Here is a 24734-nt window from a genome sequence, read left to right as displayed (position 1 = left end):
AGGGCAAGAGAGGGGATTCTGCCCCTTGACTCTGCTCAGACTCCACCTCCAATCCTGCCTCCAGGTCTGGGGTCCCCAGCATAAGAAGTACACAGAGCTGTTGGAGTGAGTGCAGAGGAGGCCACAAAGATAATGTAAGGCCTGGAGCACCTCTGCTGTGAGGACAGGCTGAGGGAGCTGGAGTTGTTCAGCCTGGAGAAGAGAAGACTCCTGGGGGACCTTAGAGCTGCCTTTCACTCCCTGATTCTATGCAGAAATTCCTGTGTGGTGAAGGGTGATGAGAAAGCCAAATGAGATGCTGCCATCTGAAAATTGGTTGTACAAGTTAGCTTCCTGGTTGCCATCCAGCCACTGGAGATAGCTCATATAGGGCTGTTGTCACCTTCAATGTCCCTTTTATGAAGTTGATTACAGATCAGAAAAGCCTTTGGTTTATCTTCTTAAATCAACTGAAGTCAGAAAGAATTTATGGATTTCTGAGAAACAGGAAGCAAATATCTGTGTAAACAGCAGCAGCTAGCACCTTGCCTGCAGCACCTTCCTTCCCCAAAGTGGGAGCTGATTTGTTGAGTGTGCTGGCAAAGCTCCAGCTCTGTCTTCTGTCTTTCATTTCAGTTTAAAAACATAATGTCAAGTGAAACACATTGTCTCATGATCAAGGGGTTTTCTGGTTTCCAGGAAGAGCACAAGGGCATTGGTGAACTACATTTATCTTTCCTAAGGAATTTTATCATCGTAGGTTGGCAGATTTATTTTTAAGACCTTAATTCTTGTATTACAGTAAGATATTCTTACAGTAATTTCTCAATAACTACAGCCTGTGATAAGTGTCTGTGTTGTCAGTGGCCTTCTGCTTCTGAGTTATTTTTGTCAAAATAACTTTATTTGTAGTGTCCTTATTGTAGATATGCAGGGAGGAGCAATTACCTACTGTGCAGTGTCCTCAGAACACTGAATCACTTCTTCTGCATGACTGACACAAGAGACTTTGTGACTGGATGCTTTAAGAAACGAAGCTAGGAGCAGGCTAAGCTTTCCCAAGATACTCCTTGAGTGTATGCTGAGGTGGCTTGTTTTCTTAATGACTCTTTGGTACTGACCTTTGATGTGTGTGGGGTTCTCCTTCCAGTGCTCTGCTTAACCGATCAGTTCCGCTGCACCAGTGGGCAGTGCATTGGGAAAAGCAAGAAATGCGATCACAACCTGGACTGCAGCGACAGCTCAGATGAGCAAGGATGCTGTAAGTGTAAAACCTGAGACTAGACTTGATTACATTGAACTTTATTTCTTACCTTCCCTACAAGTTAGATTGTGTCCTGCTAACCAGCCAGATTTAATTAGCTCTTCCCAAATGGAATGCTCCTCTTTGTAATTGCTCTCACGCACTTCAGGAACAACATGGTGAAAGAGGAATAAGTGACTAGCATTCTGAACCAGCAGTCTGTGAGGCAGAGCAGCCTAGTCATTTTGTCACTTCATTTGAAAAAACGTTTAAACAAAATGAAGGATTTGTTTTACTATAATCTGTTACCATGCTGAGCTGGTGCCATGTTTGAAAGATCTTTCTAGCAGCAAGAGGCTTTTTGTACGTAACTGCTCTGCTCCATCCAGAGAATCAGGGGAGCACTCTATCTATAGAGGAAACCTTCTAAAATTTCCTTGTATCTCAAACTGATGTAATTCTGGGCTTGATTTATGATCTGTAATGTGATATCCCCCACCTTGCAATCCCTAGAGCTCAGCAAGTAAACCACTGCCTTTAAAGTTCCAACTGAAGAGTTTATTTTTGCTGGTGGTGCTTTAAAATGCAGACACCTCCTCTGTTAGGGATCCTTCTGTCACGACTGACACTCAGAATTTGAGGATGCAAAGCCAGAGTTGGACCCAAAGGAACAATAGGAGATGTTCTGTCATGCTACCAAGTTATTAGTGCCATTATCGCAGAGGTGTTTAGTTATCTTTAGTATGGTTCATTTGTTTTCTGAGTTGGGAACAGAGGATGGCAAAGTAGCCCACCCAGACTAAGCCTGCAGTTGTCACTGTCCTTCTTGCACTGTGATCAGAAGACTATTCTCTTATCTCTGTAGGCTGTGACAAGTTAGTTGAAATGTTGAGTTTGGTGTTCAGGGACAAGAAAACGTGTTGAGGAAAAGCCTTTCAGTAATGGATAAGATGTAAAACACAGACTAGAACAGGCAAATACTTTAAAGTCTGCTTTTCTTGTCAGATTCATGAAGCACAGGCAGGGGGTTGTCAGTTATTCCCAGAAATGTCATTGCTTAGAATGGTATTGTAGGGAAAGCCACTCATTTTGACTGAATAATCACTTCAGATAGAGATTTCACAGGAGGATGGCACCTGTAAAGCTGATGTCAGCTATGCCCATTAGTGTGGGTCAGATGGGGAGAGGGTAGGTAGTTTATTTAATAAATAGCAAATCCAGCATTCAGCATTGCTGCACACCTCTGTGTTCAGCATAAGTGAATGTTAAATAGTTGATCTGTTACACTCAGGGATACCCTGGGTACCTCTGTGTGCAACTTGAAAAATAGTTGTGGTTGCCTTTAATGACAAGAAGCTTCACTGGAGTCCCCAGCACAGTGCCATCCAGAGCCATGGCTGCAGGTCTTGTCCATCAAGTTCAAAGGACAGCCCTGCCTGTCAGCATGAAGCAAGATCAGGACCATATTCATTACTAACCTCACACAATCCTGCCCTGCTCATTGTCTGTCACCTCTGATTCAAAAACCTCTCTGCATGTCTGGTGGTCGTCTTGTGCCCAGGTAGCCCTTATGGACACCCAGAGTGTCCATAACAGCCCTGTCTCAATGCCCATTTGTTCCTCCTATATTTGTTTGAAAGCTGCTGTCTGCTGCCAGGACACTTTTATTTTCCCTGTCTGGAAAGGTGCCAGGAAAACTGATGTTGGTGCCTGAAGCTGCTGGATTAGCTTACTTGGGATGGTTTTCTTTTCTCTCCTCAGACACAACAGAGGAGCCTGCCCCACAGCCCAACAACACCATAGGGTCCATCATTGGGGTGATCCTCACAGTGTTCGTGGTTGGAGCAATGTACTTCATCTGCCAGAGGGTGCTGTGCCCACGCATGAAGGGAGATGGGGAAACAATGACCAATGATTACGTGGTGCATGGACCAGCTTCTGTGCCTCTTGGATATGTGCCTCACCCAAGCTCTTTATCAGGGTCTCTTCCTGGTGAGTAAATGGTGTGATCCTTGTCCTGCTCTTTGGCACCACATAGCTGTACCTGAGGATGCTCTGTGTGTATGCACAGGAGATTCTTCCAGATGTTGGACTGAGTCCAGAGAAAGGACACAAAAAATGATCCAAGGGCTGGAGCACCTCTGCTCTGAGGACAGGCTGAGGGAGATGGGGTTGTTCAGCCTAGACAAGAGAAGGCTCTAGGGGGCCTTGTAGCTGCCTTCCAATACCTAAAGGGATCCTACAGGAAGGTTGCAGAGGGACTTTTCCTGAGTTTCTAGAGACAGGACAAGGGGGGATGGATTGAAGCTGCATGAGAGCAGGGTTAGACTGGATCTGAGGAAGAAGTTCTTCAGTACGAGGGTGGTGAGACTGGAACAGGCTGACCAAAGAGGCAGTTGGCTGCTTCCTTCTTAGAGGTGTTCAGGGCCAGGTTGGATGAGGCCTTGAGCAGCTGAGTCGAGTTGAGAGTTGTCCTTGCCCCTGGTGGAGAGGTTGAAGTAGATGATCTCTGAGGTCCCTTCCAACCTGAGCCATTCTAGGATTCCATGAGTTTTTCGTGCAAGCTATTGGAAGCCAGAACTGACAGGGCTCATCACCATCCTTCTGCATCATACTGAACTATTTTACCTATGGTACTCAGAGTTCTATTCATGAGACTTTAAATATTATGTAATTACCCTTGTTAGATTTGTAGACTTGGTTTGTAATTTGTGAAATTTCTTGTCAAGTCTGTCATGACCAGCAATAACTGTGGTCTCAGCTTGTTTTGTTTGATGGTGAAGTTTTCAACACCAAACAACACATGTGATGCTACTGCTGTTGGAAAATCAAAACTCAACCACAGTGACTCAACCACAGTGTTGCACTTCTACTGTAACTCATAGGTTTGGATCCTGCAGGTTCCAATCTGAACACAGGTTCTGTGAGGCTGTTGCATGGTTAAAATAATGCACCATTGGGGTTGCTTTTCTGTAACAAGCTGCTTTCATAAGGAGAACTTTTGAGCAGGATTGTCACCATTGTTTTGTGCACAGGGGGCATACCTTCCCATTTCCCACTTGGACTCTCTGCCAGCATGTTTCAGACCGGCAGCAAAAGCTCACTTAACGGTGTGGAAATGAAAGGACACAAACCCTCTCTTCTCTCACACACATTTCAGTTGCTCAGTTGAGGTGGTCAGAGTCAGTTTCATGTTTTCTTCTGAAGCACAGAAAATAGTGCCTAAATGCCTGTTCTCTCAACTCTCTTCTAGCCATTCAAGTGAGATAAATCTGCTTCTCTTCACACAGCTCCGGTGTAGCCTGGTGCCAAGTCCTGCAGTTGAGTAGCTGCTCCACAAAACCAACATGTTTGTTTCATGACAGTCCTCATTCCTGTTGTCCATCAAGGAGCACTGAATGTGCTTTCAAGGAGATAACTTTTGGGTTTAGGAGTTGTGCTTATACTTCTGTAATCCTCTACAGTATTAATTTGTTAAGCTTTCTTTTCTCTGCTTTAAAGAATTAGATATTGACACACTTCTTTGCTCTTCAGGGATGTCCCGAGGGAAATCTGTGATCAGCTCCCTCAGCATTATGGGAGGGAGCAGTGGACCACCCTATGACAGGGCCCATGTCACTGGAGCCTCTTCCAGTAGTTCTTCAAGCACCAAAGGCACTTACTTTCCTCCAGTAAGTCATTCTGTTATTCATAGACCTTTAATTACTTTCAAGGTATCACCAATGTCTTTCTGAGGATAAATGGCAGATTAATGCTTTGGTTTCCATTTCCAGCCTAATAAACTTGTTTGAATCTGGAGTAAGTGATTTTGAAAGGGAAGGGAAGGGAGATTGTCTTTTTCCAAAACAGGATGGGGGGTTTCTGTTGATTTCAAAAAGTTGTGAGAGAGTTCAGTGCCAGAAAAAGATGTTAGGGGAGATGTCAGAGGAGATGAAAAAAAAGCCCTGTAATTGTTGAGCAACTCTGGCAGTGCAATCCCCTTTCATTATATTCCTCCTTATGTCTCTGGAGGTAAAACTATGCTTGGTTCTTTATAGAAATGAAGTTGTGTCATGTGTCTTGTGAGTGACAGCTAAATAAATAAACAAGTGTCTTGCAACTGCACAGCATTCCTTTAGTCACAAATGAGTAGTGTGCTGCTGTAGATGCTAGATAAATGCTGGCACCAGCCCTAGAGGGGCTCCCTGTCTCTACTTCTATCTGCAGTGGTTGCTGGGTTAGGCATTTTTATATGGAGTTCACCAGACACCATTGAGTATTAAAGAGTTTCATACTTGGTTAGTGCAGGCTGAAACCTTCAACTGTGTATCTTCAGTTCTGAGCATCAAGCCATCCTGTTGCACCTGTAATCGAAATCCTGCCTGCAGTAGCAGCATGCCTGTACAGGGAAAAGCTTGCTGTGGACAGCACACTGCATGGATTATAAACAGCATAAGGCTTGGGGACTCCAGCTTGCAGGAGTCAGGCATCTGCCAGTTTGCCTAGGGCAGTGGTATCCCTAGTGACTATCTAGTATGAAACAGCTAGCTTCAACTTTACTTTCGAGCACTGGGCCTGTCAAAATAGCAATAGCAGTCAGCATTTGTTTGCAAAGAGCTTAGTAAGAGCTTCTGTGGGAATGGAAACGAGCAGCAATTCCAGCGTGTAAGAACTGGGAAAGGAACAGAGTAAGAGTCCTGCTTGCTGGGAGGGCCTACGTAAGCAGGTCTGTACTTGAGGTTCTTATTAATAACTACTAAAAAGAAACTCTGTAAATGTGTTTTCTGGAATCTCCTTCGTATCTTGTGTTTTGTTTGTTTAGTTTAGTTTTTCTATAACTGTGGCTTTTTTCCCCCCTCCTCTCAGATTTTGAATCCACCACCATCCCCAGCTACCGAACGCTCCCATTACACCATGGAATTTGGTTACTCTTCAAACAGCCCCTCCACTCACAGATCCTACAGGTAATTAGCATTGCAATAGTTGCCATCAGAATCAGAGCAGTTAGTGGAGAAAATGCAGAATAAAGACAGCCTTTGCTCCATGAGAACTGGAATCAAAGACCCCAGCTCTGCAAGCACTGAAACAGGTTGACATGCAGCACGTTACTGAAGTAAGCCTGGAAGTGCAGCATTGTTTGAGGCACATCCTGCAGCAAGTGGGTTAGTGGCACACCTCTGAGCTGTTTTGCTTTAGGGGGAATGGCAACCTGCAGCACAAAATCAGCTAAATGGCAAAAAGAAAAAAAGTTACCACAACAACTGTGAGCCAAAAATACTCACCCTGGAGTGAACCCTGCTTTTTGTTTAGGCTTCTGTCATAAATAATTTGTCATGTCATTATCAGAAATGAGAGGCAAGCACCATGGGGAGGAAACTTGGCAAGGTAAAGGCTAGGAGGGCAGAAGTAACATTAATATTATGGCCTAGAGAAAGCATAGAAATTCTAGTTTGGTGTTTTAAGGGTTAATACCTGAAAAAGATTGTTAACCTTTTGGTTATTCTCTGACTAGTATATTGGCATGCAGCCTTTAGCTCTAGTTACTTGAATGTATCTTTTTTTACCTTCCTCCTAAGATGCCAGAGTTCATTATAATTTTATAACTAGTTACCAAAAATAGAGAAACACCTAGTACCCAAGGGTGTAGATGCTGCCTTCCCAGATCACCAGTAGATGTGGTCAGTGAGAAGAGAGCTCTGTGCTTGCTTAGAGAAAGGAATGCCTGCCTAACACAGAGCCTATGGGGGCTCTTGGATAATGAGGTCTCTGGGGCTGAAAAGACATCTCTTCTCCATTAGCAGAAATGCAGCCTCTCTTGTGCAGAAGGTCAGCCCAGATCTTCATAATGATCCCTTGCAGCCATAGGAAAACTCTTTTAAAATGATGAGTAATTTTCTAATGAAAGAAACCCAAATTTTGGCCCAGGCATAAATCATGCTGAGCACTGGTTAGTGACTTTTAGTATTATAAATGTTATTAGAGATGTAGTATAGGGTTGAATGTTTTCTTAATGCTGCCCCACCCAAAAATCAACCCCAGCCATGCTGCTTCTGATCTTCCTCTCTGTCCAAAAATTCTGACTTCAATATGAATTCAAGGGGCCTGCATCCCCACCTGCCCCCAACCACTGACTGTGATGCTGGTAGTTGTAGCCACCATGAACCTCCCTTTCTGGTTTTTTTTTCCTGTGAGCTATCTTGGGCTCATTTTAAAACATGTTTTGTGGTAGCAGCCTTTGGGAATTCTACCCTAATTACCGCTCTGGTGAGTGACTCTCCTGAATGCTATGAATGTGCCAGGCAATTTTCAGTCTCTCTTCCTGGGCTTGAAAGTTGGTATCCATAAATTGCACGATGGAAACACTGCATCTTCTCTGTATAATTGCAACACAGCTGTTTTCCTTCTTTCTCTGCCCCTGTGCCCTTCCTGCCCCACTGTCTCTGAAGCAACTTTGTCTACCTCAAGTGAGTTCTCAGGGGGCTTGTTGTCCACAGATAATTAACAATTAGCATGCCTTTCACTAGTTGCTGCAATTTGACTGACACTATAGGGCAAAGGTGGGGCTTCTGTCAGAGAGTGGCGAGGCTCTGGAATAGGTTGCCCAGGGAGGCTGTGGGTGCCTCCTGTCTGGGGGTGTTGAAGGCCAGATTGGAGGAGGCCTTGAGCAGCTGAGTGTAGTTGAGAGGTGTCCCTGCCCATGATGGGGAGGATTGGAGCAGATGAGCTCTGAGGCCCCTTCCAACCTAAACCATTCTTTGGAATTGTTGAGCAGTGTTGTTCCATCACCAAATAGGGATTGACCAAGACATTTGTGCCCCAATAACTGGCCTTTGGCCTTGAAACACTGGTGTCTTACTCTGCCTCCAGCCCTGCCACTCCTACCATGGCTCTGTCACCTTAGGTCACTGCCTCCATCCTCCTTTTATCGTGTCGTGACTCTCTGAAATTTTAAGGATGCTCCCTCTAATAGCAGTAGCAGGCAGGGCTCTAACTTAGAGGACTGCAAGAGCAGTCCCTGAAACACAACTCCCGATGCTTAGACGCCAACGCTGTTCCCTTGCCTGTCCCTGCTGCAGCTACCGGCCGTACAGCTACCGGCACTTCGCGCCGCCCACGACGCCCTGCAGTACGGACGTGTGTGACAGCGACTATGCCCCTAGCCGCCGGGTGACGACGGCGGCGGCCAAGGGCTACACCAGCGACCTGAACTACGACTCGGAGCCCGTGCCTCCGCCGCCCACGCCGCGCAGCCAGTACCTGTCGGCGGAGGAGAACTATGAGAGCTGCCCGCCCTCACCCTACACGGAGCGCAGCTACTCGCACCACCTCTACCCACCGCCCCCCTCCCCCTGCACGGACTCCTCATGAGGAGCAGCTCCCCCACCCCCTTCTCTGCCTCTGCCCTGGAAGTGTAAATATCCTAATGTTCTGCTGGGGAGCGCCTCGGCCGTGGCTGAGGTAGGACAGTGTACAGTTAAATGTTATTGAACGGGGTGGAGGAAAGCTGAAGATATTTGTACAGAAAAAAAAAGAAAAACAAACAAAAAAAAAACCCAAAAAGGATATTTATATATTTTCTTAACCAGCAACTGCTGCTTGTGCCATAAGAAGAAGAAAAAAAAATTTTGTATAAAAGAACCCAGACGTTTGTACAAAACAAAAGAAAAAGTGTTTATTTTTTCAAATGGAACACAAAAACATGCCTTAAATCCAGTGAAGTGACTCAGCACATAAGGAAGTGGAAGGACTGGGATGTGTCACTTGTCCAGCGAGGTGAGCCGTGGGGTTTGTCAATACCAAAAATGTTTAAAGTAACGGAGGATAAAGAAGTCTGCCTCGGAGCAGTGTACCATAGATACTTGGAAGTAGCCAAATAACCTCTACGTTAACTACAGAGGGCCAGCAACTGAAGTTAAACTTGAAAACGCAATCAGGACAGATCTGAACCTTACACAAAGGGCTTTGTTTTCTACAGGAACACAGCAATGGTAGCAGTGAATCCACAAAACCAATCACTTTTTAAAGTTAATGCACCTCTGCTTTTCCTTAATGAATTTACCAAACTAGAGCCTTTAGAGCTTTCTCCCTGCTTCTGGAATATCAATGAGTTTTTTTCTGCTCTATTTTAAAGTTTGCTTTTCCCCTTTTTCTCCCCTCCTCTTGAGCTTTTCCCATCTCTTCTGCATCCTTTCTTCCTGCCCTTGTCACTTTAAACCACAATGTCCTTATTTAAAGTACTGCTAAAACTGGGCTGCTGTAAATTCTCTTTTTTTTCCTTCCAATTAGCCTCTTCATGCAGCCAGTAGAGGTAGGATTCCCTCCTTCATTTACCAGTGCAGTAGGATTCTGTTTTGTACCAGGTCAGTATGATTTTTCACATCATTGACAAGGGTAATATTCATATACCTGAATGATTTTTTTTTTTCCCCCCTTTCTAATTTTTAGTTCCTTAAAAAAAGAAAACCTTATTTTGACCTAGTGCCCACAAAATGTCAAATATTTTTATAACACATATAATAGAGACAGCATATTTATAAACTATAAATTTAACCATGTATTGTTAGTTTTACTGTAAATGAATAATAATAATTATTATTATAATATATCCTTGCAGTACTTTCAGTGTATATTGATATCACAGTATACAAATCATATATATATATATATATATAAAAATATATATATTATTTTTTCCTAATAAGGAAGCATTTAACTTTCAATGGAGCAACTGTCCATAGAAAAGGAAAAAAAGGAAAAAAAAATATATGTTTTGATTATTGGAAGGGGTTCCCATGCTGTATGAACTGCTCCTGATTGCTTTGTGTTAGGTAAAGGCAAGTTTTTCTCAGTATGATTTTTGACATACCTCCTCTTTTGCATGGCGTGAGTTTAATACTGTAGTATTAACCGCTGGGAATGTCACATTTGAAGACATTCTTTAACCAAACCATTTTATATTTGCATCTCTATTTTTGTATATTCTCATATTTAGCCCCTTCTCCTATGAGCCTCACCATGGTGATTTGGACAGGGAGAGTATATAAAAATCGAGTGAAAACGTTATTTGTATAGGTTGAGGGGCAGCTTAGAATACTATTAACTCCTCTCTGACTCCAGTGCAGTGTTTTGAGTTTGCTTTGGCTGTAGTGGAGCTCGAAGTGTACCTGATCTTAGATGGCATTATGCATTTGCACCTTCTCTTGACATCTAATCCCTCAAAGGTGCTCCATGCCTTCAAAGAGTGGCTCTCTGAATCTGCCCTCTCAAAACAAAGGTACTGAGGAGCTTCTGCCTCCTAGCCTTTGGGCATAGTATGGGTGTAACAACTGTTCAAAGGTGCCCTTTGGGTTTTATTGTTCTCTGTTGCTTGTTTCCCAGCCAGTTTGAACAGAAAAAGAAATAAGCTGAAAATGTGGCATGGGCCTTCAATGCTGTTAGAATTAGTGACAAGTCATTCTTGCTAGTGCTGCCGCTCCTCTGGAGTCCTTCGAGCCTCCAAGGAAAACTGTGGCATTGGGATGCCAGCTGTAATAAAGGGTCTTAACCTGAGGAAACCTTAAAAAGCCTTGATCTCCAGGCTATTGCAGTTGATCTCTGGATCTGGCATTACTAAGGCTTTTTTTCCCCAGCTCCGTTCTAGGTATCTAGGAATCGTGGTGGCTGTTACTCTGGCTCTTCCTTGCTGGTGAAGAAGCTTGCTTATGTTCTCCAGCAGGATGGATGATGGGAAGGGTATTATGAACTATAAGGGAAACCATTGATATGAAGGGGGGGGAGGGCAGGTGTGTCAGCAGGGTGGAGGTTGCTGAGGCTGGCATGCCGATGAGGATTAGAAAGTTCTCTGTTTACATTTTTTCACGTGCAGCATTCCGTGTGGGGGTTCACATGTGGAAACTTGCACTAATCAACTCAGAAGAATCTTGCATTGTTGTATCTCAGTCCAAGTGCTTGTACTGCGATGGCAATGGGCTCTTCTTGCAAAAGACTTTTTTCACTGTGCCAATGTCTGTTTGAAAAATGATGAGGTGGTTGAGCTTAAGGAGTGGTTGTATCCTCTTTCTGCTGCAGCTGGACTGCCTCACTGAGGCTTCCTCTTGGAGAGGGGACTTCCTGTAGGTAAACTGCTGAAGCGTGTTAATTCCAGCGAGAGTTTTCTCTGCATATGGATCATGCTGCCTGCTTTCTGCGCTAGTTTTCCACATGAACCTCAGTTGAAGTCAGTGGAGCAGACATAAAATTCAGGGTAGGATTTGGTCAAGTCTTTTTTGTTCCATACATTTCATCAGGGATTTTGAGTCACCTGTCCCATAGGAGGTCCAAGTGAAGAGGGGCAAATTGCACAGACTGTATTTTTCCACTGAAGATGACCAGCATGGAGAGCTTTGGCTGTTTCTCATCTGGCCTAACCAAAGAATGTATTTAGTGGGAAGCTGTGATCTGCCTTTGTAAGTCCAGGTATTTTCACAGTGAATCTAGAGTAGCAGTTTGAAAGAGATGATGATCTTTGAAGTTCCTATTAGGCTGATCTCCAGATGACAAAAACATTGATGCTGCCAGTATGCACACCTGGAACATTGCCAAGGAATGGACCCTAGACTGGGTGAATGTTGAGACTTAATATATTCTCTGGTTTTCTCCACCACTGAGCCACTTGTTCTCCCCTTCCCTCAGTAAGGGCCATGCTTTCTGCCTCTTCTCAGGTGAGAACTATAGATGAGACACGTGTCAATGCAGGAGGTGCTCAAATGAGTTCGTCTTGTAAGCACAGAAATGGTCTCATTGATGTCAACAAAACTGCTCCTTGTCTTTTAAGCTAAGGACAAATGTCCTCATCTTGCAGCATCAGATACACAGACACTGAGGCATTAACGCAGTGTGCACCTTCTGTGTAGACACTTAGGGGGAGTCTTCCTAGCTGGCTAGTTAGTGATGGAAATAGCTGGCATGTCACTTAGGAGAGAAACAGACTTTTTAAGTTTGAAAAGAAAACAAAAATAGACGCTGCAGCAGAGTTTGTTGCAAACTGATCTTTGCATGTTCCACAGGAGCTTGGCATAGAATGGTTTAGGTTGGAAGGGCCCTTAAAGATCATCTAGTTCCAACCCACCTGCCATGGCCATGTTCAAATGGTGATGTTAATGAGACCTAACCTTGCATTTTAAAAGTCTACCTGCCACGTCACACCTTCCTAAGGAGCACTCCTTTTGGATACCAAGATCTTTATTTGAAAAGACCTCAGATCCAAGAAATGGAACATGCACATAGCATTTGCATTGGCAATGAAGAATGGGTTCCATTCATGGCAATTTATGCAACATTAAGTGAAATATTTACAGTAATGCAAAATATGCAAATGAGCGAGCTGATATCAAAGGATTCATGTTGCTGCCAGTTGGAACTCTCAGTATTTTAAATTCCAGATGACTGCCATAACATTTTTTCCCCCCAGGTGCAGGTACAAGTGTATCTGCAGGTACACAGATCTTTTGATAATGTGAATTTACCCAAAGCTCAGCATGTTCCTGCATACGCATTTGATATGCCCCCATTGGCAGACTCAGAGTGCCAGTGCACAGTGCTGTCCTGCTGTCTTATGTAAGCTGGACTTCTTTTGGCCAGGGTGTAGGGCAGACAACAGAGCACTTGCTACTTTAAACTGGAGTAGTATCAAGCAGGAGCAGCAGCCTGTATGTTTATACTGTTCCCTTATTTTGGAGTCCCATTCGACAGATGAGTAAAATCTCCTTTGCTTAAAAATCAATTTGTTGTAGTCCTAGCATAATTGTGAAGAAAATTACACCCAAACAGCTTGACATGGCAGGTGCCACAATTCACTGCCAGTGAAGGTGCATGCAGAGAATCCTTTCTTATGGCACTAATGGCCTTTGGTTGTGTTCTGGTCTCCACTTGTGCACTGCTTCTCTATTTCTTACAGCCCATTCTCTAGAAATGGCTTCATTGATGAGTACTAGGCAGATAGGTTCAATTTAAAGCCTGTGCTGAGCTGAAGAAAAGGCCACTGTCTTAAAAACAGTGAGTATTTCCATTCATCATTGATTAGCTGATCAGCTAACCAATGGCTGAATTAACTGATTGCTGCCATTTGTTGGGGGAACTGCAGGAACTACAGAGCTCTCTGGTCACTGCTGCTGTTGAGACAAAATACGTCTTCAGAAGTCATCAATCATTTGTTCCCCCTGGCGCATTTTTGTCTTGTTTGTCACCAATATTGTCACAGACAGAAAGTGCTTTTGAAGGTGTGCTGTGCATGTAGCAGCTTGCTTACAGTTTTTGCAACAATAACATAGCTGGGTTCTTTGGGTGCAAAAGATAATGTGACCTTTGTAATCAGAAACTACTTCCTTAGCCATGAGATTTTTTTTAAATGGGGTTATTGCTTGAGAATTAACTGAGCTAGGAATGGCCTAAAACTTGAAAATGACTGCAAAACATTCCATTTCTTTCTAAAAAACAATTCAAATAAAACACAGCAGTGATCCAAAAGAGGCAGTTCTCTTTCTGCCTTTATAAAGGGCAGCTGAGTGGATGATGCCAATGTAGCATTTACAGGGACTCCTCGTTCTACTCCAGGACTGTGCCAGGCAGGCTGACTAAACTGCCTATACTCAGTTCAGGCTAGATATTGTCTTGGTAGCAGGCAGCATGATTGTGGGGATGGAACTCTTGAGGAGCAGGCTTGTTCCCCTCTTCTAAATGAACAAGGAGTGGATTTGAAGTCCTGATTCAAATGGCTGCAGACTTAAGCCAAGCAGTTAAGAGTCAGCCAGGGGAAATGAAAGTGTGTTTTGGTAAAGAGGATACCGCCGGGCTTAAGCTGAACCAGCCTTGTTTGCAAGTGAAGGATCTGGTGCTGCTTTCAGATTTTTAATCTTGTTTTTGTTTTTGTTCTGTTTCATTGTTCTCTTTATTTTGTAAGCTTTAATCCCTGTTTGTCTTAAAGCTAGCTGGTGTCTCTTGTTCATCAACTTTGGTACGATGGTGCTTTGCAAGGATGTATTTATATTATAATGACCAATATTTGGTCACTCCTAGTCACTCATTCACTAACTTTGTTGTGATTTGTTTTTGGTTTTGTTGTTTTTGGTTTTTTTTCCTGGTTTTTGGTAAAATAAAGTGCTTTACTTGTCAGGTGTATATAAACCTTGTACAAAAACCCTGTCCAATTATTGCTATAAACTGAGTTGTAACAAATGAAATGTTGATTTTTATAATAAAACTAAGAGTGGAAAAAAAAAAAAAGGAGAGAGCTGCTCTTTTTATTTCAGCATCTGGAAGACAGGTAATTAAAGGCAATGGGGTGTCTTTGCTCTGCATGAAAGCCAGAGTGCGCTCAGCTGGAAATTGTTGGTGGCCTATGGAAGACTACCTTTGTACAAAGTCTGTGCAGTTGGAATGTGGTAGAGTTCTGGTGCAACTTTTTTTCTGTTTGGGATTTCCTGAATCCTGGTCTTTTCCAGATGCAGCTGGTAGCATCTCGAATGCAGTTCTTCGAAGTGCACACCAGAGAGGCAGTACAGAGGGACACCACAAGGAGCAGGACTTAAAGCCTGGAGTAGTAGGGAGAGTGTAGCTCAGGAAGCAGAAGGAAGTTATGTTTCAGCAGCAGCTCCAGCAAGTGTCTTCTCTGTGCTAGTGATGAAGGCCTCCAGAGATGGCAGAGATGCTGAAGCTGTGTTTGCCAGGCACGACAGGGCTGCAGCCATGGTAAGAGACACTGGAATATTTTCCATAGTTTAAAACACACTCCCTGCCTGTCTGAGAAAAGACCACTTGGGAATATGAAAAGAATTGATTTCCTTTGCATGATTCTATGTCTTTCCTCATGCGTAAACAGGGGCAGAGGTGACTGCAAGTGCTGGAATCCACCACTGGTAGTGGCAAGAGCCCAGTACCTGAAGGGATCCTACAGGAAGGCTGCAGAGGGACTTTTCCTGAGGGTGTCTAGAGACAGGACAAGGGGGAATGGTTTGGAGCTGAGGGAGAGAAGGGTTAGTCTGGATCCTAGGAAGAAGTTTTTCAGTATGAGGATGGTGTGACTCCAGAATAGGTTGCCAAGGTGGCTGTTCATGGATGTTCAGGGCCAGGTTGGATGAGGCCTTGAGCAGCTGAGTGTCCCTGCCCATGGTGAGGACGTTGGAGTAGATGAGCCCTGAGGTCCCTTCCAGCCTAAGCCATTCTATGATGAATAGCCATAGGGTTAGTGATGTTATAAGTTAATAAACAGTCATCATTGATTAACTTTCTAGAGGCCAAGCATTAGGACACTTGCTCAGCCCCAAATCTTTGCTAACAAGCCTTTATGCATAAAAATCACAGCCTGGGAAATAACCTCAAGCACCCTGTGTGTGCCTGTCTGGTTTGGATCTCAATTTGCTTTCGTATTCCATTGAATAAAGATGTCCATTCTGCATTGGTATTGGCAGCACTTCCCTAAGAAGGTGAGAAAGCAGGATCAGGTGCTTATTGCTGTAGGGTAGCAGCTGGACATGTTTAACCAGCTGTCACAGAGAAGATTTTGTAGCTACCAGAGAATCCTCTGCACATTTGGTAGGAGGGCCTACTGAAAAGCAGGCACCTTACAAGGCAAAGTTTCACCTCATAGCAAACCTGCTGTGTGCAGCAGCTATCCCTGCATCACTCTGCCTCATGCATCACTTTGGGAACATAAGAGAAATGTTGTGGAGCTTAGTGGTTTTTTTTTAGAGTAAAACAATAACAACACAAACCTCATTTCTCCCATGGAAACTGTGTCTTGGTAAATAAGCTTTACCTTGGTCTTGACCACCACAATATTTGTGAGGCCAGCTAGGTGCAACTCCCCCTTTATAGGAAAGGGAGCTACCACCCCTATCCCACTTCCATCTTCTGCTGTGTAAAGAAAAGGGCAGGAGAGATCTAATGCTTAGGGTTACCTGGCGTGGTGTGGCAGTGATCTTGCCACAGCTTTGCTTTCACAGCAGGATAACATTTTGCGTGAGTTTAAGGGGAAGCTCTGCAGAAACTACCGAGTTTACTTCTCTGAGGACATGCAAAGAGTATCATTTGGATGGGAGGAGATGGAAGGATTTCACGGGGTGCTTTCTGCTTGTCAGTGTTGCCAAAATTCTTAGCCCTGTGTCCTTGCCAGGAAGCTAATAACCACTTCAACACACAGAGCGCTTGCTGGAGAGGAATGACTAAGTGACCCACCACCAAGCTCCCCCTGCATTTCCCTGAGTAACAAGTTTCAAACCACTGCTGATCCTTGCCGGTTTGCTTAACGAAGGGCTGTAGGCAATGCTGCTGACTACTGGGGTGCTGGGAGTTAGCAGCTTCCAAGGTTTGGGGCCAGCCAGAGGGCAGCAGGCAGTCTGGGGGAGGAGATAGTGATGGGGGCGATACCTCGGGAATCAGCACGCTGTGAGCCCTTCCTCTTCCAGGGCTGATGCTCATGGAAAAGGCCACAAAAATCTGCTGTGAGCTGTGCCTGTGTACAGCCCCTTTCCTGTCTGGCACCCCCCCGGCCCTCCTTACGTGGAGTGCCTAATGAAAACCAGACTTTGGCCTCTGAGGCCTTTTGGGGCTCACTCCTTAGTGGAGGATGCCGTTGTCCTCACAGCAAAACTACATTTGGCTGCTGTGGAGGTGGGGATCTGTGGTGGGTTGAAATTACCCCTCAAAATAAAAATGGCCAGACCAGCTCAGTTGGAAAGCAAATGAAGCTATATTTACCAGCAGACTAAAACCTAGAAATACAAAATGCAATGAATAGGTACAGAATACACAATATTTATATGTATTTGCATTTTATAAACAACCCAAGAATTCCCCTGGACAAAACCAGGGGGTTACCACCAGCTTCCCCCTCCCTGCTCCCTTCCCCCATCCTATGCAAGGGAAAAGAGAGAGAGAAGAGCAAAGAGTAGCTCCTTAGTACTTCGCCACAACAAGAATGCAGCCAAGGTCAGCAACAGCCAAGCAAAACCAACCAGCTAGTATGTGCTAGAACAAAGAAACCAAAAAGAGCAAAAGTTAGCTTATACAACTAACTTTATAGTAGCTATCAGACCAACTGGATTATTTAGACTTTGTCATGACTTTTTTCCCTTTTGCATCCAATGGTAATCTATTTACATTCTATTACTTTCTACTCAATCTGTGGAAAGTTTTCCTAGGCATCATCCTCAAAGTGTCCCAGGGCTGCCCAGAATCAGCTGCCTTCAGCTGGGAAGCAAGCAGCAGGTTAGCCCTCCAGGTAACAACATAGCCACTGCTGAAAACACCGAGGAGAAGATCAGAAACTGGCCTCTGCTGTGGGCAGGAGGAGAGTCTGTAAATGATGCTTTAAAAAAAACCCAAACCTGATCCATTGTTTTGTTTTGTATTGTTTTGTAACTTTGTTTTTCAAGCATGCTGGGTTTGCTGGAGACAGAGTGAGCCCTTTCCTGATACTGCTTTCTTCTCATTCTGCAAGTGTTTTGAGAAACCCTGTGGCCGCAGCATTGCAGCACAGGCACCTTCATGTGGGCTCTTGAGCTGTAGTGCAGCTGGTTGGGATTAATTACTTGATGGAAGAAAACTACTTTCAGATGCTTCTGATACAAAACTGTTCCACCAGCAGTGTTAATAATGAAGGCTGATTTGGAGTTTTGTCTGTTTCAAAGAATGTATTTCTCTCTCCCGTCCTTCCCATGCAGTGCCCACACGCCTTCTTCATGCTGGCTCTGCCTTGCATTCACTTCTCAAACCCCTACACTCCTGCTTTATCACCCCTTGGTTTTGACTGTACAAAAGGCAGAGCATCCAAGCTGGGCTGTGTGTAGGGCTGCCAGCAGTTGTTGATGAGGAGCTCCTCAGCAGCACAGTCAACCCCACAGGGTGAGTGGGGACCTCTGTCCACTTGTACCTTCTTGGGCAAGTGGCCTCTGGTGTTTGCATTTGTGAGGAGCAAGGAGGGAAGGAGGTGCTTGAGAGGAAACTAGCACAGTGGTGATGGGGATGGGCAGCAAATGGTGCTTCCCAGGGACAGGAGCTAAGGTAGAAGTGAGATGCATGGGAAGAGGAGCAAAGAGGGAAACCACTGCTCTGCAGGCAATCCCACATCCCAGGATTTCCTGAACAGCTGAGGAAAAGAAATGATGTCAGCTTAACTTCAGTAGCTGAACAGAAAAGATATATTCAGATTTTGAAGAAGGAGGGGAAGAGACACCAATTGTGGCCTTCACTGGCATCCCTTTTTCTCCTTCAGAGACAGAAAAAACGCTCAGAAGTCAAAAGTTAGACAGAATTACAGGCTTATCAGAGAGTCAGAAGATCTGAGGGAAAGTTCTTTGGTGACCAGCATCAGGTAAGGGAGAATCCCTCTTGTTTCAAGGAGTCTTTACAGAAAGCATAGGTCTGCCTGGCAGTGCAGGGACCATGGGAACCAGTGGGAGAAAGGGACAGGGCGGGTTCCACTGCTTTAAGATGCTTCTTTTCTATCACATAGGTGATTTTCTCTCTTCTCATCTGATGTTTGAATCATCCTTCAGCTTTAGCTAACTCCAAAAAGAGAGGAGCAAGAAGACAGATGAGTTGTGATCATCCTACCCTTGCTGTTCATCTGCATGAGTTAATTTTGTTGTGGTAATAAAACCTATCTCTGCCCATGACTGCATAAGCGTGGGGCAGATCACCTGTGGCACTGAGAGGACTTGGTGATTCAGCCTGATGGTCTGTTGCAGGATTTCTCCAACATTTGTTTCCTGTTCCCTGGCATTTGTCTCACTGTTGTGCTGGATCAGCTGCCCTTGCTGTAAGCAGGTACTTGCTGGATTTGGTTTCCTGACTCCCACATGCCACCAAGAGCCAACTGTAAGTCATGGAAAGGATTGCTTCAGACAGAAGGGTTTGGCTTTGGGTTTTCTGGTTTGGTTTTGGTAAGATGCTCTTCTTCATTGCACAGCTCTGTGAGACCATTCCATATTTTAAATGATCCGTGGCCAGTTGTATTGCTGTGTTGTCTTGTGACATGGAAGGGTTAGGAGGGAAATACAACAGCACTGCAAACAAAGCTCATATCACAGTACCACAGTGCATTAGAGGTTGGAAGGGACCTCCAGAGATCATCAGGTCCAACCCCCTGTGCCAGAGCCAGATCACCCAGGGTAGTCTGCACAGGAATGCATCCAGGTGGGTTTGGAAAGTCTCCAGAGAAGGAGACTCCACAACCTCTCTGGGCAGCCTGCTCCAGGGCTCTGTGACCCTCACTGTAAAATTTAATTTCTCCTTATCTTGAGGTGAAATCTTCTATGTTCAAGCTTGTATCTGTTGTTTCTTATCTTATTATTGCTGTGCACCACCAAAAAGAGCTTGGCCCCCTCAACTTGACACCTACCCCTCAATATTAATAGATATTGATTAGATTCCCTCTGTTTTCTCTTCTCCAGACTAAACAGGCCTGGGGCTCTCAGTCTCTCTTCATAGGGGAGATGCTCAAGTCCCCTAATCATCCTCATGGCTCTCCATTGGATTCTCTCCAGCAGGTCTCTGTCCCTTTTTAACTGGGGAGCCCAAAACTTGACACAGTATTGCAGGTGTGGTCTCACCAGGGCAGAGTAGAGGGGGAGAAGAACCTCCCTAGACCTGCTGGCCACGCTCTTCTTCATACACCCCAGGATCCCATTGGCTCTCTTGGCCACAAGGGCACATATGAAATGGGCCAGCTCAGTTATGCTACATTCTTACCCTGAAAGGTTGGACTAGGTGATCCTTGAGGTCCCTTCCAACCTGGTATTCTATGAATGAAATATTAAGATCTCTGCCCAAAGGCACTTTGTTACTTGTAAGTCTAAACATCCTCAGAAGGGACAGAATCTCACACTGTAGCACCAAGAATAAGAATCTGCTCTTCTCCCCCAATTTGCTACTGCTGCATTGCAACTGTGATGTTGGTTTTATATTGAATAATTTCTATATCAGTTCCTTCCAGAGAGAATAAGTTCACCTTTGTGGGGGTTTAAAATCTCTTCTGTATGATATATATTTTTATGTACCTAGAAGATCTGGATACCTTACTGATAATTACAGCTGCCTCCACTGTTTTCATTGCCCTTTTTTTCAGGGGAAGTTAAAAAAAAAAAAGAGAGATTTGTGTTTATAGATTTTATTTTTATTTTGTTATGTGCACAAAGAAGCTGATAGCATATCCTTCTGGGGAACAACTACAGCAAAATGCTCAACTCTGTAAGAGAGCCAATTTTCCTCATCCCTGGGCTGCTGTAAAGAAGGGACCCCGAGGCCAGAAGGTAATTAGCCAACTTTCTTTTGAGATGATGTTCTTGCTAATGTCCTTGCTGGATCCTCACAAAGGAACTGCAAACTCACAAGCACAGTATTAGCTGCAAATTTGTTCCCATGGTGGTTTTCAGCTTTCTTTGCTTCAGTCCTTCTTGGTAGCTAAAATGATGACACTTTCCAACCCTTCCTTTTGCAAAGGGTTAGTAGTGGTGAGGAAAGAAGAGAAGGCTGAGAGGGCAATCTTATCAATGTCTATAAATATCTGAGAGATGGATGTTAAGATGGTGCCAGGCTCTTTGTGGTGGTGCCCACAGATAGGACAAGGAGCAGCAGATACAAGCTGGACCACAGCAGCTTTCACCTCAACACAAGGAGACACTTCTTTATGATGATGGTGCCAGAGCCCTGGAGCAGGCTGCTCAGAGAGGTTGTGGAGTTTCCTTCTCTGAAGACTTTCCAAATCCATCTGCATGTGTTGCTGTGTGACCTGCCCTGGGTGATCCTGCTCTGGCAGAATGGTTGGACTGGATGACCTCTGAAGGTCCCTTCCAACCCCTGATACTCTGTGATTTTATGAAGCAGGCTACTCACTGCTGATAGTGTTTTGCAGGTTTACCTACTCCTTTTCCCCAAAGGAGAGACCCTCCTGTACATCTCCATCCTTTCCCTGTGCTTTGTCCTATGTCCAGTCCAAGCAGGAGACTTGCTGGTAACTGTCACTTGCTATTCACCCTGCTGGGCTTACAAAACAGCAGTGAGGATGGGATGCTGAGCATCCCCCTGCAAGGGCTCAGTGGTAAACAAAGGATGGACCTGATGGAATGGATCCAGAGGAGGGCCACCAAAATTACAAGGAACTGGAGCACCTCTGCTGTGAGGACAGGCTGAGGGAGCTGGGGTTGTTCAGCCTGCAGAAGAGAAGGCTCCAGGCAGACCTAAGATCAGCCTGCCAGTAGCTGTAGGGGGCTCCAAGAAGGCTGCAGAGGGACTGTTTGCAAAGGTCTTCAGTGACAGGACAAGGGGCAATGGTTTGAAATGGTGAGGCTTGACAGGGCTCTGGGCAACTTGATCTAGTGGAGGATGTCCCTGCTGACTGCAGGGGGACTGGACTTAGATGACCTTTGGAGGTCCCTTCCAGCCCAAACCATGCTAAGATTCTAGGATAAGTGCTTTGCTTAGTAGTGTCTGAGGCAGCAGGGAGTAGAAAGTTATCCCAGGCCCCTCCATTTACAGCTAATACAGTTTATGAATCTTAAAACCTTTTTCAAAAACAGAGTAAAAAGGAAAACTTAGCCTTCAAAGTGATTGTGAGTCACTGCCCCTTAAAGCATTTCCATGGATTTCTTGAAGTTCCTTCCCAGTGTGTATTCCAAACGTATTTGTGGGGATGATAAATTCTTCCTGTCTCACATCTCATTTTGATCCATCAAACTGGCTCTTGGTTTGGGGTTTGCTTCTGGCGCTAGAAGCTAATTTGCCTCCTCTAATGGATTGCAGACACTGCATCTAACATGACAGGCACTGCCCACCCAGTAATGGAATATTGTCTTTCCTGGCTCCTCCTTGCCTTAATGAGAAGCAGAGATCTGACCTCAGCCCTGAACTCTGCCCTCTCCCCTGCTAATTCATGCCAAGGATAGCAGAGCACACCCAGGTTTCTGCCTCACCACTATCCCTTGTTTGTTTGTTGCTACTTTAAGGGTGAGTTTTACTTCATTGGCAGTAGTCTTCCATCACCCCATCTGCTTTTCACCTGTGGGGACACAGGGAAGGAAGAGGCAGCAGGTGCACAGGGGCTGAAAACAATCAGATGTGTGCCCAGTGAATGTTTCCATGGGTACACCATCTCCTGCGTGACATAGTCTGGCTTGTGTGCTTTGCCCTCTGGATTGGCAGAAATCCCTTTTCAGGGAGGACTCAGGATCTGTTGGATTTCCTGAGGTGTGTTAGCTATCTAGGCGGGATGTCAGGCTTGGAGTTACATATTTAAACTTTTGAGGTTCGGAGTTTTTAACTTGTGTCCTCTTATGGCTAAAATCTAGGACTTCGCTGTGGGTGCTTAGGTCCTTCACCTAAGCACAGGTCCTCTCTTCACACAGGGCCTCTCTTGGTTGGCAACCTTCGAAGGTTTCTTCTGGGAGGGTGCACTAATAGCTACCCCAAACTGGCAACAGTGACAGTGAGCAGATTATGTCCCACTCACCCAAATTCCCCAAACTGGGACAACAGATGGATTCCTTGACATGGATCAATGCATACCAGGAATCACTGATAAAATGACAGACAAAAGTGGTGAGGCTGCTGAAGGGGTGGTGGGGAATGCTCCCCACTCCTGTGAAAAGAGCTGAGCTTTTCTTATGTGAGTACTGACTTGGGAAAAGCCATGTGGAAATCATCTGCCCATACAGCTTGTCTGTGCAGTATGAGTTTGCTGTAATTATTTCTACAGAGGAGCACTTTGCATAGTCTCCAGCTCTGGAGAGGATGGGATTGGAGAGCTTAGCTTTCCATTAACAGCCTTCACTTTCTTGCTTCTTGAGAGAAAGTGACTGAGTGGTCTGCATTTACCTGAGAGGACAAAACATAGGAGGTAAATATGACATCCAGCCTCCACAAAAATCTTGGACAGCACCTGAGGGGATTAATTTTTGATGGTTTTCTGGGAGTGGTTGAGGTGCTCACAGCTTTTTGATGTTGTCTTAAGCAAGGCACAAGACTTACCTGCTATTAACAGCCTGCCATATCTTTGCCAGAGTCACAAGGTGACCCTCACCTTTTCGCTGATGCTTCACATGGTGATAATGCCTGAAGCAATTCCTGTATCCCCTGCCCCACACAAAACCTTTGTAACCCAGGTTTTCCACCTTTCCCGAGACACCCAAGTTTGATGAAAGAGAAGAAACCAAGACAGCTGAAACCAAGCACTTTTAAATACAGAGCATCTGTGTAGCTTTCCTGTATCCCAGTGTGTTTCATACCTCTGCCTCTGGCTGGTCTTAGAACCCTGATCTACCAAAAGATTTTAATTTCTCCCCAGGCGCCTACAGTAAGTATTTAGGCACCACTGGCATCATCCGTCTTGCTTCAGGCCTTGCTTAGTGAAAACAGTCCCATGCTTGCCTGCATTTCTGCCTCCAGATATGAACAGAGCCCTCAGTCTGAGTGATGATGAGTTCTTGGCTATCCTCTTCACAGAATCACAGAATCAGCCAGGTTGGAAGAGACCTCCAAGATCATCAAATCCAACCTATCACCCAACCCTAACTAATCAACTAGACCATGGCACTAAGTGCCTCATCCAGTCTCTTCTTAAGAAAACACCTCCAGGGATGTCGACCCCACCACCTCCCTGGGCAGCCCATTCCAGTGGGCAGTCTCTCTGTGAAGAACTTCTTTCTGAGATCAAGCCTAAACTTCTCCCTGCACAGCTTCAGACTGTGTCCTCTTGTTCTGTTGATGGGTGCCTGGGAGAAGACATCAACCCCCACCTGGCTACAACTACCCTTCAGATAACTGTAGACAGCAATAAGGTCTCCCCTGAGCCTCCTCTTCTCCAGGCTGAACACCCCCAGCTCTCTCAGCCGCTTCTCACAGGGCTGTGCTCCAGACCCCTCCCCAGCTTTCTTGCCCTTCTCTGGACATGTTCCAGCATCTCAACATCTTTCTTGAATTGAGGGGCCCAGAACTGGACACAGTATTCAAGGTGTGGCCTTACCAGTGCTGAGTACCGGGGCAGAATGACCTCCCTGCTCCTGCTGGCTGCACTATTTCTGATAACATACCAGGATGCATTTAGCCGCCTTGGCCACCTGGGCACACTGCTGGCTCATGTTTAGGCAGCTGTCAGTCAGCACCCCAGGTCCCTTTCTGCCTGGCTGCTCTCCAGCACTCTGTCCCCAGCCTGTAGCACTGCATGGGGTTATTGTGGCCAAAGTGTAGAACCTGGCACTCAGACTTCTTACATCTCATTCCATGAGACTGTGCTCATCTATCCAGCCTGTCAAGGTCCCTCTGCAGAGCCCTCCTACCCTCTAACAGATCAACACCTGCTCCCAACTTGGTGTCATCTGCAAACTTACTGATGATGGACTCTTGCAAGTTAGGAAACAGGATCAATCTAGCAGACACTTCCCTAGGTTTAGTATTTCAGGTTGGGAGGAAGCAGAGTCAGTAACACTGGTGCTGGTATTATCCACATCAGCAGGGGTTAGAATAGCTCTCTGGCGTGCAAGAAAATCCAGGTTCAGCTCTCTGG

At 45.1% G+C, this 24734-nt stretch overlaps 1 protein-coding gene across 2 annotated transcripts in view; it reads left to right on the top strand.

Moving 5' to 3' along the window:
* The window catches only part of LRP6 (LDL receptor related protein 6), a 132458-nt gene extending 117854 nt beyond the window's left edge, over window positions 1-14604 (top strand). For both annotated transcript variants that reach the window (XM_068162379.1, XM_068162378.1), the window contains exons 19-23: window positions 1130-1240; window positions 2984-3214; window positions 4757-4893; window positions 6068-6165; window positions 8278-14604. In XM_068162379.1, coding sequence (XP_068018480.1) covers window positions 1130-1240; window positions 2984-3214; window positions 4757-4893; window positions 6068-6165; window positions 8278-8569 — 869 coding nt within the window. In that variant the 3' untranslated portion in view covers window positions 8570-14604. The remainder of the gene's footprint in view (window positions 1-1129; window positions 1241-2983; window positions 3215-4756; window positions 4894-6067; window positions 6166-8277) is intronic.
* Window positions 14605-24734: the final 10130 nt, after the last annotated feature.

The sequence above is a fragment of the Melanerpes formicivorus genome, unplaced genomic scaffold (assembly GCF_026170545.1).
Source record: "Melanerpes formicivorus ecotype bairdi unplaced genomic scaffold, bMelFor1.0.p_v2 SCAF_64, whole genome shotgun sequence".
Classification (NCBI taxonomy): Eukaryota; Metazoa; Chordata; class Aves; order Piciformes; family Picidae; genus Melanerpes; species Melanerpes formicivorus.
Note: the sequence above shows the minus strand (reverse complement) of the source record. Positions and strands in the feature narration are given on the sequence as shown.